Source organism: Ovis aries, chromosome 15 (assembly GCF_016772045.2).
Source record: "Ovis aries strain OAR_USU_Benz2616 breed Rambouillet chromosome 15, ARS-UI_Ramb_v3.0, whole genome shotgun sequence".
NCBI lineage: Eukaryota > Metazoa > Chordata > Mammalia > Artiodactyla > Bovidae > Ovis > Ovis aries.
In genome coordinates this window covers 49,328,814-49,344,738 of record NC_056068.1, presented here as the reverse complement: position 1 = coordinate 49,344,738, position 15,925 = coordinate 49,328,814, and the positions used below count along the sequence as shown (strand labels likewise).

The 15,925-nt window shown below is 41.7% G+C and overlaps 2 protein-coding genes across 2 annotated transcripts; both read left to right on the top strand.

Moving 5' to 3' along the window:
• The first annotated feature begins 6,712 nt into the window (after window positions 1-6,712).
• On the top strand, window positions 6,713-7,796 carry LOC101120356 (olfactory receptor 52I1-like). The gene has a single exon (XM_027979868.3). It carries the CDS (start codon window positions 6,774-6,776, stop codon window positions 7,794-7,796), a length of 1,023 nt encoding a protein of 340 aa, XP_027835669.2. The 5' UTR covers window positions 6,713-6,773.
• A 7,185-nt stretch (window positions 7,797-14,981) lies between these two features.
• Window positions 14,982-15,875, top strand: LOC114118279 (olfactory receptor 52I2-like). The gene is given in 2 exon segments (XM_027979036.2): window positions 14,982-15,424; window positions 15,427-15,875. Coding segments are annotated over 2 exon segments (831 nt in total). The 5' UTR covers window positions 14,982-15,042.
• Window positions 15,876-15,925: the final 50 nt, after the last annotated feature.

Here is a 15,925-nt window from a genome sequence, read left to right as displayed (position 1 = left end):
GTGTTTAATATGTATTTATTTGGTTGCATCTGGTCTCAGTTGCAGCATGTGGGATCTTTTGTTGCAGTACACTGACTCTCTAGTTACGGCAGGCAGGCAGGCTCAGTATTTGCTCCAAGGCATGTGGGATCTTAGTTCTCTGGCCAGGGATAAAACCTGTGACCCCTGCATCTCAAGGGAGATTCTTAATCACAGGACCACAAGGGAAATTCCTGGCCTGGTTCTTTCTTCTGCAGAAGGCTCTGTTCATCTGGCTGGGAAGATGGCACAGTTCAGTTCAGTTCAGTCGCTCAGTCATGTCCGACTCTTTGCAGATGGGGAAACAGTGCAAACAGTGTCAGACTTTATTTTGGGGGACTCCAAAATCACTGCAGATGGTGACTGTAGCCATGAAATTAAAAGACGCTTACTCCTTGAAAGAAAAGTTATGACCAACCTAGATAGCATATTTAAAAGCAGAGACACTACTTTACCAACAAAGGTCCATCTAATCAAGGCTATGGTTTTTCAGTGTTCATGTATGGATGTGAGAGTTGGACAGTGAAGAAGGCTGAGCACTGAAGAATTTATGCTTTTGAACTGTGGTGTTGGAGAAGACTCTTGAGAGTCCCTTGGACTGGAAAGAGATCCAATCAGTCCATACTGAAGGAGATCAGCCCTGAGATTTCTTTGGAAGGAATGATGCTGAAGCTGAAACTCCAGTACTTTGGCCACCTCATGCGAAGAAGATCATCTAGACAGATAATATCTCCCAAGAGGAATAGAAAGCAGGTATGCTGAATATGAGAGGTAATTTAGATAGACAGCCTAAAGGCTGTTATTTGCATCGTTTCCTTGTCCATTCTTCTGGATGTAAATATGGTCCCAGGCACATAGGCTTGTAAGTGAACTCTGACATAACCATGTCACAAACAACACTACCTTGAGATCTGCCTGTTAGTTTTTAGTGGAACAGCATTATCAGATCATTCACAGAAGGAAGAGTCTCCTTCTTCAAACATTATCATGAAGTTTGGGGATCCAGAGGTGTGGGATGGTCATGATCAATTAACTTTCCCCAATAGTGGGAAAGAAGGGGGGGCTTCACTGGTGACTCAGATGGTAAAGAATCTGCCTGCAATGCAAGAGACCCAGGTTTGATCCCCGGGTCAGGAAGATCCCCTGGAGAAGAGAATGGCAACTCACTCCAGTATCCTTGCCTGGAGAACTCCATGGACAGAGGTATAGTCCATGGGGTCTCAAAGAGTCAGGACCTGACTGACCAAATAACACTTTCACTTTTTCACTTTCAAGAGCAAAAATGGCCATGGTGGTGGCATTAACTCTTTCCTCTTGTAGTAAACATGAAATTATAGATATGTGGTTATTACTGTATTAGTTATCTTCCCTGTGTAACAAATTAGCCCAAATTAGCAACTTAGACAACTACACTTATTATCTTACAGTTTCTGATTGTCGGTGGGGTGAGGGCAAGAAGGTGGTCAGGAATCAGGAGATGGCTTAACTAGGTGCATCTAGCTCAGATTGTCTCACAGGCTGTGATGACGGTGTTGGCCAGAACAGTAGTCATCTGAAGATTCATTTGGAGGAGGATTTGCTTCCAAGCTCACTCACATGGCTGGTGACAAGCCTCAGAAGATCCACTTCCAGGCTCACTCAGAGATACAATCTCCTTGCCATGTGGATCTCTCCACAGGGCCACCAATAACATGACTGGCTTACCTCAAAACCTCAGAAAGAGTGAAAAAGACAGCAAAACAAAATGGGCAGGTTGGAAGGCACAGTCTACTGGTAATTTAACCTTCAAAATTGTATTCCACCGTTTTTGAAGCTTTCTACACATTAGAAGTGAATTATTAGCTTGAACCCAGACTCAGGGCTTCCCTGTTGGCTCAGCGGTAAAGAATACATTGCCTTCTCCATAACACACTGCTAGAAGTATTAAAACAGTGAAGCCCAACATGAGCCCCCAGGCAGAATGCAGGAACTGAACAGAGAAGTGGACTTTGAGATATTAAGTATGCTATCGGTGTGAAGAGTTCTTCAAAAAGCAAAATAAATTATGAGTGCTAGAATTTGAATCATGACTCCGGTTTACTATTTTTGTAACCTTCTATATACCCTAATTTAATGTATAAAATATAGATGTAATAATGGTAGCTAAGTTCAGAGGGTTGTGAAAATTGAAAGAGATTTTTGAAAAATGTTTAGCAGAGTGCTTGGAATATAACAGGGTTTCACAAATCTAACTAATCTTGGGCCTTCTGTTTTCCTTTCAGAATGCACTCTCTATTCTAACCCTTTAAGCATCCTCTGAGGATTTGAAGAAACAAAGACTCTTTAACCATTAGGCATCTGTCTCTCCCTGAAATCTGGAACACTCTAGGGACCAGAGCACAGACAAAAGTCTGTCTCTGGAGGAGTTACAGTGTTTGGCTGCTGGGCAGAGGCCAAGGGAAACTGGGGTGTCCAGGGGAAAAGCAGGATGATAGAGAATCTAAACTGGGAAGAGGGCCCCGTTTAGGCCCCCTCTTGACCATGGGAGTCAAGAGACCCCCGTGGGAGGTCTTTGAAAGAGACAGCACTCCTCACTATGCCTCTGTGTTATTCATATTTGATCATGTGTTGCTTCTCCTGATGGCTCCTGTATAAATCCCCTTTCTTTTGAATGAAAGAAATATGGACCACTATAGGAAGTCAAATAGAGAAAACTCCAGGGATGTGAGTAACCTGGGGACTGGGTGTTGGGCTTGACAAAGTCTCAAAGCCAGGGTCACCCTAGAAAGGAGGATATAAGCCTTCAGTGTGTTAGTCACTCAGTTGTGTTTGACTCTTTGCAAACCCATGGACTGTAGCTCACCAGGTTCCTCTGTCCATGAGATTCTCTAGGCAATAATATTGGAATGGGTTGCCATTTCCTTCTTTAAGGGATCTTCTTGACACAGGAATAGAACTCAGATCTCCTGCATTGTAGGCGGATTCTTTATGAGAAGACCATGAGCCCTCAACCCAACTAAAAAGGGCTGGTCAGGTCTAGTGGGTACTGCTCATACCAAGATCACATCTGGAAGTGACAGGACAATTAGGGAAGGAAAAGGAACACATGACTATTTTGGTTCAAAGCCGAGAGAGGAAGGGGTAAGTCTAACCTTGAGGTGATGGAGAGAAGGTTTTCAGGGACTGGGGGGTTTGAGAGAATAGAAACTGAGAAGTAGGGCTGATTGGGAGCATGTGCTTTTGGTCATAGAGGAGAGGCATTGTTTATCATAAACACAAAGTTTCCATTCGACTGAATTATGCATTACTACTTTTAGCTTTTGATGTTGTTCAGTCGCTAAGTCCTGTCCAACTCTTTGCAACCTCATGGACTCTAACCTGCCCAGCTCCTCTGTTCATGGGATTTCCCAGGCAAGAATAGTGGAATGGATTGCCATTTCCTTCTCCTGGGGATCTTCCTGGACCAGGGATTGATCAAAGACTCTGCTCCTGCATTGGCAATTACTTCCCATTCTTTAAATAGGAATAAAAAAATCTTCATATACCCTATGATTTAGTTAAGTGACTTGTTTTAGTTTTTCTCTAGTAATTGACTTTCCAGATCTTCCGTGAATGTCTCTGCAAGGTTGAAGGCAGAGACAGGTTCTGGGCTGGAAATGTCTTAGGAGAGATTGGCTAGACCTTTCTGAAGAACAGTGTATTTTAATAACAAGAAAGCAATTATGTCTGTATATTGATCTGGGTAGTGGCCATGAGGATGTGTTTATGTGCTGACTTTATAAAACTTTATCAACTACACGTCTTCTGTGCATTTTACAGTATGTATATCACATGCTGTGTGCTCAGTAAGTAGCTCAGTAGTGTCTGACCCTTTCAGACCCCATGCACTATAACCCACTAGGCTCCTCTGTCCATGGGAATTTTCTGGGCAAGAATACTGGAGTGAGTTGCCATTTCCTATCCAGGGGATCTTCCCTACCCAGGGATTGAACCCACATCTCTGGCATCTCCTGCATTGGCAGGCAGATTCCTTACCATTGTGCCACCTGGGAGGCCCATGTATATCATACTTCAAAAACTTAACCAAAAATATTAGAGACCAAGTAGTGATGTTAAGTGTTTGGGTAGGTCAAGTAGAGTAAAGACTGAAAAGAAAACACTGGATTGGCAACATGTCACTGATGGAGATGATTGTTGAACTTAGCAAGAAAATTTTCAGGAGCAGTAGATTGAAGAGTAAAAAAAAAAGGCCAACCAAATCAATTATCCTGTCATTTGAAAGGACAAATAATGTATGTGAACATCTAGCAGTGCTAATCAAGAAGGAAAAGGAATGAGGGGGGAAAATCTTTCAAAAGAATGAAAGGTATGACTATAATTTGCCAGGGTTAGAGAGAGGAAAGATGGGCAAGCATTAGTTCAGACTGTCCACAGAAGAAAGGAAGATTTATACAGAGCAGAGATGCAGAGAGGAAGACCTTGGATGAGAGGTGAGTTAAGGGAGGAAGAATTCTGGTTCCTCAAACTCTTTCTTTGACTATTTGAGGAAGGATGCTCAACCTTGAGTTTGTCGCATCCAGGAAACATACAGAAATCTTAAGGATATCCTGAAAAACGTTTTTTTTAAACTCTGCATTATTTTTCTACTTCAGAAAGCTTTCCCTTCTCCTCTCATGATCTATCACTGAAGATGTTTCAGTGGCTAGACACAGCAAGTTTCTCTGATCATGAAACATACCATTACATCACTCATTCTGTTTCATTATAAGGCATTTCTTATGTTCAGGGTTTTAGTTTGTCCGTTTAAACAAACACTACAGTTTGCAATCATATATACCCCAGAAATATGGCTTTTTAGAAAACTTCAGAGGACTCTCATCAAGGCTGCTGTTGGCACCTCAGTGTGGAATCAGTTAGTGGTAGACACTCTAGGGGATAAATGGAAGGGTAACATATATTTACATGTTACCTGGTTAGACTTGAGAACCAGGTAAACGTTTGTCTAATGAGAAATAATTTTAGTTGCTCCGTCATGTCTGACCCTTTATGACCCCATGGACTGTAGCCTGCCAGGTTCCTCTGTCTATGAGATTTACCCCTTCTCTAGGAGATTTTCCTGACCCAGGGATCAAACCTGGGTCTCCTGCTTTGCAGGTGGATTCTTTACTGTCTAAGCCATGAGAGAAACCCAATGTTCGTTTAGTGCTTGGCTAAAAAAGAAAATGGTACAGTAGCTGATCAGATTCTGAAACCAGTACTCCATCAATCTTATCTACTTAAATCTTTAGGGAAAAGTCAGTCTGATGAGAAATCCAAGAAGGGTCAAGAATCCAAATCATTGCAGATAGTGACTGCAGCTATGAAATTAAGACACGTGCTCCTTGGAAGAAAAGCTATGACAAACCTAGACAGCATATTAAAAAGCAGAGACATTACTTTGCCAACAAAGGTCCATATAGTCAAAGGTATGGTTTTTCCAATAGTCACGTATGGATGTGAGAGCTGGACCATAAAGTAGGTTGAGTGCTGAAGAACTGATGCTTTTGAACTGTGGTTCTGGAGAAGACTCTTGAGAGTCTCTTGGACTTAAAGCAGGTCAAACCGGTCAACCCTTGGAAATCAACCCTGAATATTCATTGGAAGGACTGATGCTGAAGTTGAAGCTCCAATACTTTGGCTACCTGATGTGAAGAGCTGACTCATTAGAAAAGACCCCGATGCTGGGAAAGATATAAAACAGGAGGAGAAGGAGATGACAGAGGACAAGATGGTTGGATGGAATCACTGACTCAATGGACATGAGTTTGAGCAAGCTCCAGGAGTTGGTGATGGACAGGGAGGCCTGGTGTGCTGCAGTCCACGAGGTTGCAAACAGTGGGACATGACTGAGAAACTGAACAACAACAAGTGAAGACAGTGTCCAGGGATATAGAAAGTTCTTAGCCTATATGCCCCTGACTGAGGGGAGGGATAGGAGGTGAATGATAACAATAGGCTAGTGTTCAGGGTTAGTAAATAACCACACTTCATATGAGATTGCCTGGAAAGAGTCCTCGAGCTATAAATGACTATTGTAAAGTAAACACACTCACACAATTGGTGTGGTAAACCACTAGCTTAATGTCTTGAGAAATGCAATATTAGGGCACTGAGAGGTTGAGGAAGGAAAAGATACAAAATGTTACTTGTTCAATCTTAAGAAGTTTCACACAACAATTATTAAATATTATGAACTGAACATACAAAAGTAAAACAAAAAACCTTTCTTTTGTTTCTGTTTCATCCATCCATTCATTCAACTGTTTGCTATAATGAGTACATATATCTACTTTTAATGGATGTGTACACAACAGCTGTGGGTCACACTCTTGGCATAAGGGATAAGGTCATGAGCAAGACATACATAACTGGATATAAGAAAATCACAGGTAGAGTACTTAAAAGGTCAATTTAGGTCCCTCTGAGGTCAGCATGGATGAGTCCCTCTATGTAATTTAGGTTTGGCATGGGATGGGTCAGGAAGTAGAGAAGACTTCTCAAAGGAGGTAACTCATGGTCTTTGAACAATGATAGAAATTCGTAAGGCAACGAATACTGAGAATGATGGAAGGTGGAGCAGGAAAACTTTGTCACATGTCAGTTCCTTAAACCTGTGGCCCACTGAGTTGAGAATAACATCAGGCCCTTTTAACACCAGAGCTGGGAACACGTCATACAGGATTGTATCCTTTTCTTACCTAATTTTATACATTAACAGGAAAGCAGTCTCATCTGTGATGCTGGGGTCACCCTACAACCGTACAGCAGAAGCCCCTGCCACCTTCATCCTGGTGGGTATCCCAGGTTGGCAGTCCTCACATCTTTGGCTGGCTCTCTCACTGAGCACCATGTATATCACAGCCCTGTTAGGAAACACCCTCATAGTGACCGTCATCTGGGTGGATTCCACTCTACAGGAGCCCATGTACTGCTTCCTGTGTGTTCTGGCTGCCGTGGACATGGTTATGGCCTCCTCGGTGGTGCCCAAGATGGTGAGCATCTTCTCCTCAGGAGACAACGCCATCAGCTTTAATGCTTGTTTCACTCAGATGTATTTTGTCCATGCAGCCACAGCTGTGGAGACGGGGCTGCTGCTGGCCATGGCTTTTGACCGCTATGTGGCCATCTGTAAACCCCTACACTATAAGAGAATTCTCACACCTCAGGTGATACTGGGAATGAGTGTGACCATCATCATCAGAGCTATTATGTCGATGACTCCACTGAGCTGGATGGTGAGTCATCTGCCCTTCTGTGGCTCCAACGTGGTTCTCCATTCCTACTGTGAGCACATGGCTGTGGCCAAGTTGGCTTGTGCTGACCCCAGGCCCAGTAGTCTTTATAGCCTGATTGTTTCCTCCATTATTGTGGGTTCTGATGTGGCCTTTATTGCTGCCTCCTATATCCTGATTCTCCAGACAGTATTCAGTTTGTCCTCAAAGAATGCTCAGTTAAAAGCATTAGGTACATGTGGCTCCCATGTAGGTGTTATGGCTCTGTACTACCTGCCTGGGATGGCATCCATCTATGTGGCCTGGCTGGGGGAGGGCATAGTGCCTTTGTGTACCCAAGTGCTATTAGCTGACTTCTATCTGATCATCCCACCATCTTTGAACCCCATCATCTATGGCCTAAGGATGAAGCAAATACGGAAGCGAACCTGGGGCCTGCTGATTCACTGCCTCTTTAACCACTCCAACTTGGGTTCAGGAACTCAGGCCCTTGAGCAAACCAGACAACTTCAAAGATGCCCTAGCTAACCTGGACAGTTTGGTTCACCTGACACCATACAAGGTCTAAGTAAAGAAGCTGTGAAGTTTAACTTTACCTAACTATTCAATTTTAGCAACGATGTCAATGAAATGATTTATTTTCTGATGAATATAATGGTTTGAATAAACTAGTATTTGAATCAGAGATAAGTCTGAGCAGAGAATATAGATTGGGATTTTTCCTTCCTTAGATTCTGACCTACATTTCCAATTTAATATCCTACCAGACCCTCTGCAGAAGAAACCAACTGTTGGGTGCAATGTCTGATTGATTTTCTCACAACTCTTCTCCTTATACGATTATATGGAAGCAACTGTTAATATATAGTACACTGACCTCTGGGCTATTGATGAATCCACTCAATTTGGATCATGTGCTCATACCTGGAACGGAGTCTGTCTCCAGTCAAAATGGATTCCAGCTTATCTGAGAAGATGTAAACCTGAAATCACTGATGGTGGACATTTTCTAACACATGTACTTGGAAAGTGAAATCTGTTCAAAAATTGGTTCTTTGGTTCCAATTCATTTTGAACACACAAGTACATCCCTGTTATTATGTACTATAAGATGTACCTCTATTCTCTATGTACCTAGTATTGTACAGGAAGTTGCAATGGTGTACTAATCACCAGCTTTTTGTTTGTAAACAATGGAAGCTAAGGCAATGTGAGTTTGCTTTTATTTTCTCCTTTCAGAAAGTTTTAATTTCTATAGTCAGTATATGTTAAAGAGAAAGGGATTTCATATGTAAGAGATACATATATTTGACTCTGGTGTATTGGAAAGTCTTAATAAAATATAGTTTCCAAATAAGAGTTGATGGCAAGTTACTGTATCTGTGTCTTAGTTTCCTTTCTACTGATGGGGAAACAATGCTAATTATAAAATGCATTGAAGATTAAATTTCAAAATGAGCACATAAAACAATGCCTTGTATACATGCTGTGCATACTTTAAAATATACCCAATAATTTGTAATTTCATAATTTTAAGGGCTACTCATAGGTACTGTTGATATTGTAAACCTGAGTAGATAAACATGTACAAAGTAACTGTTCCAAAGAGATCTGATGTTCAACCACCTAGCAGCCATCAGTTCAGTTCAGTTCAGTTCAGTCGCTCAGTCGTGTCTGACTCTTTGGGACCCTGTGAATTGCAGCACACCAGGCCTCCCTGTCCATCACCAATTCCCGGAGTTCACTGAGACTCACGTCCATCGAGTCAGTGATGTCACCCAGCCATCTCATCCTTGGTCGTCCCCTTCTCCTCCTGCCCCCATTCCCTCCCAGCATCAGGGTCTTTTCCAATGAGTCAACTCTTCGCATGAGGTGCCCAAAGTACTGGAGTTTCAGCTTTAGCATCATTCTTCCAAAGAAATCCCAGGGCTGATCTTCAGAATGGACTGGTTGGATCTCCTTGCAGTCCAAGAGATTCTCAAGAGTCTTCTCCAACACCACAGTCCAAAAGCATCAATTCTTCGGTGCTCAGCCTTCTTCACAGTCCAACTCTCACATCCATTCATGACTACTGGAAAAACCAGACCCTTGCTAGATGGACCTTAGTCGGCAAAGTAATGTCTCTGCCTTTGAATATGCTATCTAGGTTGGTCATAACTTTCCTTCCAAGGAGTAAGCATCTTTTAATTTTATGGCTGCAGTCACCATCTGCAGTGATTTTGGAGCCCCCAAAATAAAGTCTGATACTGTTTCCACTGTTTCCCCATCTATTTCCCATGAAGTGATGGGATCAGATGCCTGGATTTTCGTTTTCTGAATGTTGAGCTTTAAGCCAACTTTTTAACTCTCCTCTTTCACTTTCATCAAGAGTTTTTTAGTTCCTCTTCACTTTCCACCATAAGGGTGGTGTCATCTGCATATCTGAGGTGAATGATATTTCTCCTGGCAATCTGATTCCAGCTTGTGTTTCTTCCAACCCAGCTTTTCTCATGATGTACTCTGCATATAAGCTAAATAAGCAGGGTGACAATGTACAGCTTTGATGTACTCCTTCTCCTACTTGGAACCAGTTTGTTGTTCCATGTCCAGTTCTAACTGTTGCTTTTGAGCTGCATACAGATTTCTCAAGAGGCAGGTCAGGTGGTCTGGTATTCCCATCTCTTTCAGAGTTTTCGACCGTTTATTGTGACCCACACAGTCAAAGGCTTTGGCATAGTCAATAAAGCAGAGATAGATGTTTTCTGGAACTCTCTTGCTTTTTCCATGATCCATCAAATGTTGGCAATTTGATCTCTGGTTCCTCTGCCTTCTAAAACCAACTTGAACATCATGAAGTTCACAGTTCACGTATTGCTGAAGCCTGGCTTGGAGAATTTTGAGCATTACTTTACTAACATGTGAGATGAGTGCAATATTGTGGTAGTTTGAGCATTCTTTGGCATAGCTTTTTTTGGGATTGGAATGAAAACTGACCTTTTCCAGTCCTGTGGCCACTGCTGAGTTTTCCAAATTTGCTGGCATATTGAGTGCAGCACTTTCAAAGCATCATCTTTCAGGATTTGAAATAGCTCAAGTGGAATTCCATCACCTCCACTAGCTTTGTTTGTAGTGATTCTTTCTAAGACCCACTTGACTTCACATTCCAGGATGTCTAGGTCTAGATGAGTGATCACACCATCGTGATTATCTGGGTCATGAAGATCTTTTTTGTACAGTTCTTTTGTGTAGTCTTGCCACCTCTTTTTAATGTCTTCTGCCTCTGTTAGGTCCAGACCATTTCTGTCCTTTATTGAGCCCATCTTTGCATGAAATGTTCCCTTGGTATCTCTAATTTTCTTGAAGAGATCCCTAGTCTTTCCCATTCTATTCTTTTCCTCTATTTCTTTGCATTAATCACTGAAGAAGGCTTTCTTATCTCTTCTTGCTATTCTCTGGAACTCTGCATTCAGATGCTTATATCTTTCCTTTTCTCCTTTACTTTTCGCCTCTCTTCTTTTCACAGCTATTTGTAACTCCATACACGGTCTAAATAGAGAAGTTGTAAAGTTTAACTTTACCTAACTATTCAATTTCTAGCAAGGATGTCAAAGAAAAGATTTATTTTCTGATGAATATAATGGTTTGAATAAACTAGTATTTGAATCAGAGATATGTCTGGGCAGAGAATATAGATTTGGGATTTTTCTTTCCTTAGATTCTGACCTACATTTCCAATTTAATATCCTACCAGACCCTCTGCAGGATAACCAATTGTTGGGTGCAGTGTCTTATTTTCTCACAACTGTTTTCCTTATATGATTCTATGGAAGCAATTGTTAATATGCAATACACTGACCTCTGAGCCACTGATGAATCCACTCAACTTGGATCGTGTGCTCATACGTGGAATGGAGTCTGTCTTCAGTCAAAATGGATTCCAGCTCCTTTGAGGAGATGTAAAGTTGGAATCACTGATGGTTTCCATTTTCAAACACATGTACTTGGAAAGCGAAATCTGTTCATGAAATTGGTTCTTTGGTTCCAATTCAGTTCGAACACACAAGTACATCCCTGTTATTATGTACTATAAGATGTACCTCTATTCCCTATGTACCTAGTATTATTCAGGAAGTTGCAATAGTGTCCTAATCACCAGCTTTTTGTTTGTAAACAATGGAAGCTAAGGCAATGTGAGTTTGCTTTTATTTTCTCCTTTCAGAAAGTTTTAATTCCTATAGTCAGTATATATTACAGTGAAAGGGGTTTCCTATGTAATAGATACATATATTTGAGTTTGGTGTATTTGAACATCTTAATGAAATATAATTTCCAAATAAGTGTTGATGGCAAGTTACTGTATCTGTGTCTTAATATTTCCTTTGTACTGATGGGGAAACAATGCTAATTATAAAGTGCATTGAAGATTATATTTAAAAAAGAGCAATACCTTATATACTGTGCATACTTTAAAATATACCCAATAATTTGTAATTTCATAATTTTAAGGGGTAGTCATAGGTACTATTAATATTGTATTCCTGTGTAGATAAGCATGTACAAAGTAACTGTTCCAAAGAGATCTGATGCTCAACCACCTAGCAGCCATAGATTTTCCTAATATTGCTATTATTTACTTGCTTAGAATGAATTCTATTTCTGAAAATCAAACAAGTAGGAATCATCTCTAAAAATCAGATAAACTTATTTTGGGCCTTGTTTTCTTTTCAGAATATGTGTTATATTCTTCTATTAGTTATCCTCTGAGGACGTGAAACAAACTCTCTTCCACTAAGCACCTGTCTCTCCCTGCATCTGGAAAGCTCCCTTGGGCCAGAGAACAGGGAAATATCATTCACTGGAGGAGTTATAGTGTTTGTCTGCTGGGCAGAGGTCAAGGGAAGCTGAGGTGTCCAGGGGAAAAGCAGGGTGACAGAGAATCTGCAGGGAAAGAGGGCTCCCGACGGGAGGGCTCTGAAAGTGACAACACTCCTCGTCGTGCCTCCAAGTTGTTCATGTTTGATCTTGTGTTGCTCTTCCTGAAGGGTCCTGTATAAATCCCCCTTATTTGGGTGAAAACAATGTGAACTGCCAGAGGAAGTCAAATAGAGAAAACTCCAGGGATGTGAGTAACTAACCTGGGGACTGGGTATTGGGCTTGATGAAGTCTCAAAGCCAGGGTCATCCTAGAAAGGAGGATATAAGCAACTCCACTACAAAGGGCTGGCCAGGTCTCCTGGGTATTGCTGATACCAAGATCACATTCTGGAAATCATGGGACAACTGGGGAGATTAAAGGAACAGGATATACATGATTATTTTGGTTCAAAGCTGAGAGAGGAAGGGGTGAGTCTAACCTTGGAATGAAGGAGAGAGGGTTTTCAGGGACTAACAGGGGTTGAGAGAATAGAAACTGAGCAGTAAGTCTGATTGGGAGCATGTGCTTTTGGTCAGAGGGGACACACTGATTTATCATGAACATAAAGGCTCCATTTGACTGAATTATGGATTACTATTTTACCTTAAGACAATTTTCATTTGAATTATTTCCCATCCTTTAAATAGAGATAAAATTTCCTGACATATCCTATGATTTTGTTATTGAATTAAGTGTCTTGTCTAAGCTTTTCTTTAGTATTGGCTCTCCAGCTATTCAAGCGAATGTCTCTGCAGGGTTGAAGGCAGAGGCAGATTGTGGTCTGGAAATGTTTTAGGAGAGCTTGGCCAGAGCTTTCTGAAGAACAGTGCACTTCAAGAACCAGGAAGCAATTGTATTTCTTGATCTTGGTAGTTAGTGGCCATGAGGGTGTGTTCATGTTCTCACAGATAAAACTTAGACTGTCCATTTTACCATATGGATGCTATATTTCAATCAAAAGTTAACCAAAAAATAAGAAGCAGGCAACAGTGTTAATGTTTTGGATAGGTCAAGTAAAATAAAGACTGAAAACACTGTACTGGCAACATGTCAGTGATGGAGGTAATTGTTGGCCTTAGCAAATTTTTTCAGTAGCGGCAGACTGAAGAGTAAGGTAGTAATACATATAAACAGACCCACCAAACCAAATGTTCTGCCAATGGGCCAGACCATTAAGACATGTAAATCTCCAGCACTGCTAAGCAAGAAGAAAAAGGAATGAGGGAACTAAAACCTCATAGAAATGAAAAGTATGATCTGTGACAACTTGCCAAGGCTTGAGAGGAGGGATGGGCAGGCACTAGATGAGACTTCTCTCAGAAGAAAGGTAGATTTATACAGGGGGATCCAGAGAGGAAGATCGTGGATCAGAGGTAAATAGCAGGAGGAGCCATTCTGATTCCTCAGATTCTCTTCAACTCTTTAAGGAAAGATGCTCAGTCTTGGCTTTATGGCATCCAGGAAACACATAGCAGCCTTAATGATATCCTGAATAATTTTCTTTTCAGGCTACACTATTATTCTACTTTAAAAAGCTTTCCTTTATCTTCTCATGATCTTCTCACTGAAGATGTCTCCCCCAGTGGTTATATGCAGTTAGGTTCTCTGACTATAAAACAGAGCTCATTAGTTTATTCAGTCTGTTCCATTATAAGGCATTTCATATGTTTAGGGTGTTGTTTTTTTGTTTCAATAAAGACCGTAGTTTTTAATTATATCCCATAAGTTTGACTTTTTAGAAAACTTCTGAGGACTCTCATCAAGGTTTCTGTTGGTAACTGGGTGTGGAGCCAATCAGTGGTAGGCTCTCCATGGGGTAACTGGAAGCGACAAAGGTGTGTTGGCTGATTAGCACTGAGAACCAGCTAACTGTAGGTTTAATGCTCTGACTACTGCCATTGATGGGATTCTGAAGTCAATTCTCCCTCAATCTTACCTACTCAACTTTTTAGGGAGGAGCCAGAAGTGCTGAGAAATCCAAGAATGATCAAGTGAAGACAATGTCCAAGGATCTGGAAAGTTCTTAGCCTTTTAGCCCTTGACCGAAGGAAGGGACAGGAGGAGGTGATAACTAACGACTGGCTAGTCTGGAGGCTTGGCAAATAAGAACTCTTTATTTAAGGTTGCCCTCACACCTGGGAAAGCGTTCTTGGGCTTTATTTGAGTACCATAAAGTCAACATAGTCACACAATCAGTGTTGCGACCCACTAGCCTGAGGCTCTGAGAGATGTAGTATTAGGGTAGTGGGAGTTTCAGGAAGGAGAAGATGAAAAACCTTACATGTTAAATCTATGAAGTTCATTGTTTCACTCAACAATGATTATATATTAGGAACCAAACATTCAGAACTAAAAGAAACATTCTTTCCTCTGATTTTTCATTCATTCAACATTTTGCTATTATGAGCACACATATCCTCTCAATGGACTTGTGCACAACACATCTGGGTCACACACTTGGTATAATTTATAAGGCCATGAACAAGACACACATGACTGAATACAATAAAGTCACAGGTTTGGTACTGGAATGATCAGTTTAGGTCCCTCAGAGGTAAGCATAGATGAGAGCCCATAAAAGCTTTGAAGCTACCTAATTTAGTTTTGTCATGAGATGGGGCAGGAAGTAGAGAGGACTTCCCAAAGGAGGTAACTCAAGATCTTTGAATAGTGATAGAAATTCGTAAGGCAAAGAATACTGAGAATGATGGAAGGTGGAGCAGGAAAACTTTGTCACATGTCAGTTCCTTAAACCTGTGGCCCACTGAGTTGAGAATAATATCAGGCTCTTTTAACACCAGAGCTGGGAACACATCTTACAGGATTGTATCCTTTTCTTACCTAATTTTATACACTAACAGGAAAGCAGTCTCATCTGTGATGCTGGGGTCACCCTACAACCATACAGCAGAAGCCCCTGCCACCTTCATCCTGGTGGGTATCCCAGGTTTGCAGTCCTCACATCTTTGGCTGGCTCTCTCACTGAGCACCATGTATACCACAGCCCTGTTAGGAAACACCCTCATAGTGACCATCATCTGGGTGGATTCCACTCTACAGGAGCCCATGTACTGCTTCCTGTGTGTTCTGGCTGCCGTGGACATGGTTATGGCCTCCTTGGTGGTGCCCAAGATGGTGAGCATCTTCTCCTCAGGAGACAACGCCATCAGCTTTAATGCTTGTTTCACTCAGATGTATTTTGTCCATGCAGCCACAGCTGTGGAGACGGGGCTGCTGCTGGCCATGGCTTTTGACCACTATGTGGCCTCACACCTCGAGTGATGCTGGGAATGAGTGTGACCATCACCATCAGAGCTATTATGTCGATGACTCCACTGAGCTGGATGGTGAGTCATCTGTCCTTCTGTGGCTCCAATGTGGTTCTCCATTCCTACTGTGAGCACATAGCTGTGGCCAAGTTGGCTTGTGCCAACCCCAGGCCCAGTAGTCTTTATAGCCTGATTGTTTCCTCCATTATTGTGGGTTCTGATGTGGTGTTTATTGCTACCTCCTATATCCTGATTCTCCAGGCAGTTTTTGATCTCTCAAAGAATGCTCAGTTGAAAGCATTAAGCACATGTGGCTCCCATGTGGGGGTTATGGCTCTGTACTACCTGCCTGGGATGGCATCAGTCTATGGCCTGAGGACCAAGCAAATAAGGAATCGAACATGGAGCTTGGTGATGCACTGCTTCTTTAACTTGGGTTCATGAACACTTTGTTGAGCTCCTGAAGATTCCAGCCAACTTAAAAGGCTGTCTTA

Bases quoted from the DNA above. Each gene is read 5' to 3' on its own strand.
- LOC101120356 (XM_027979868.3), top strand. From the start codon at position 6,774: ATGCTGGGGTCACCCTACAACCGTACAGCAGAAGCCCCTGCCACCTTC.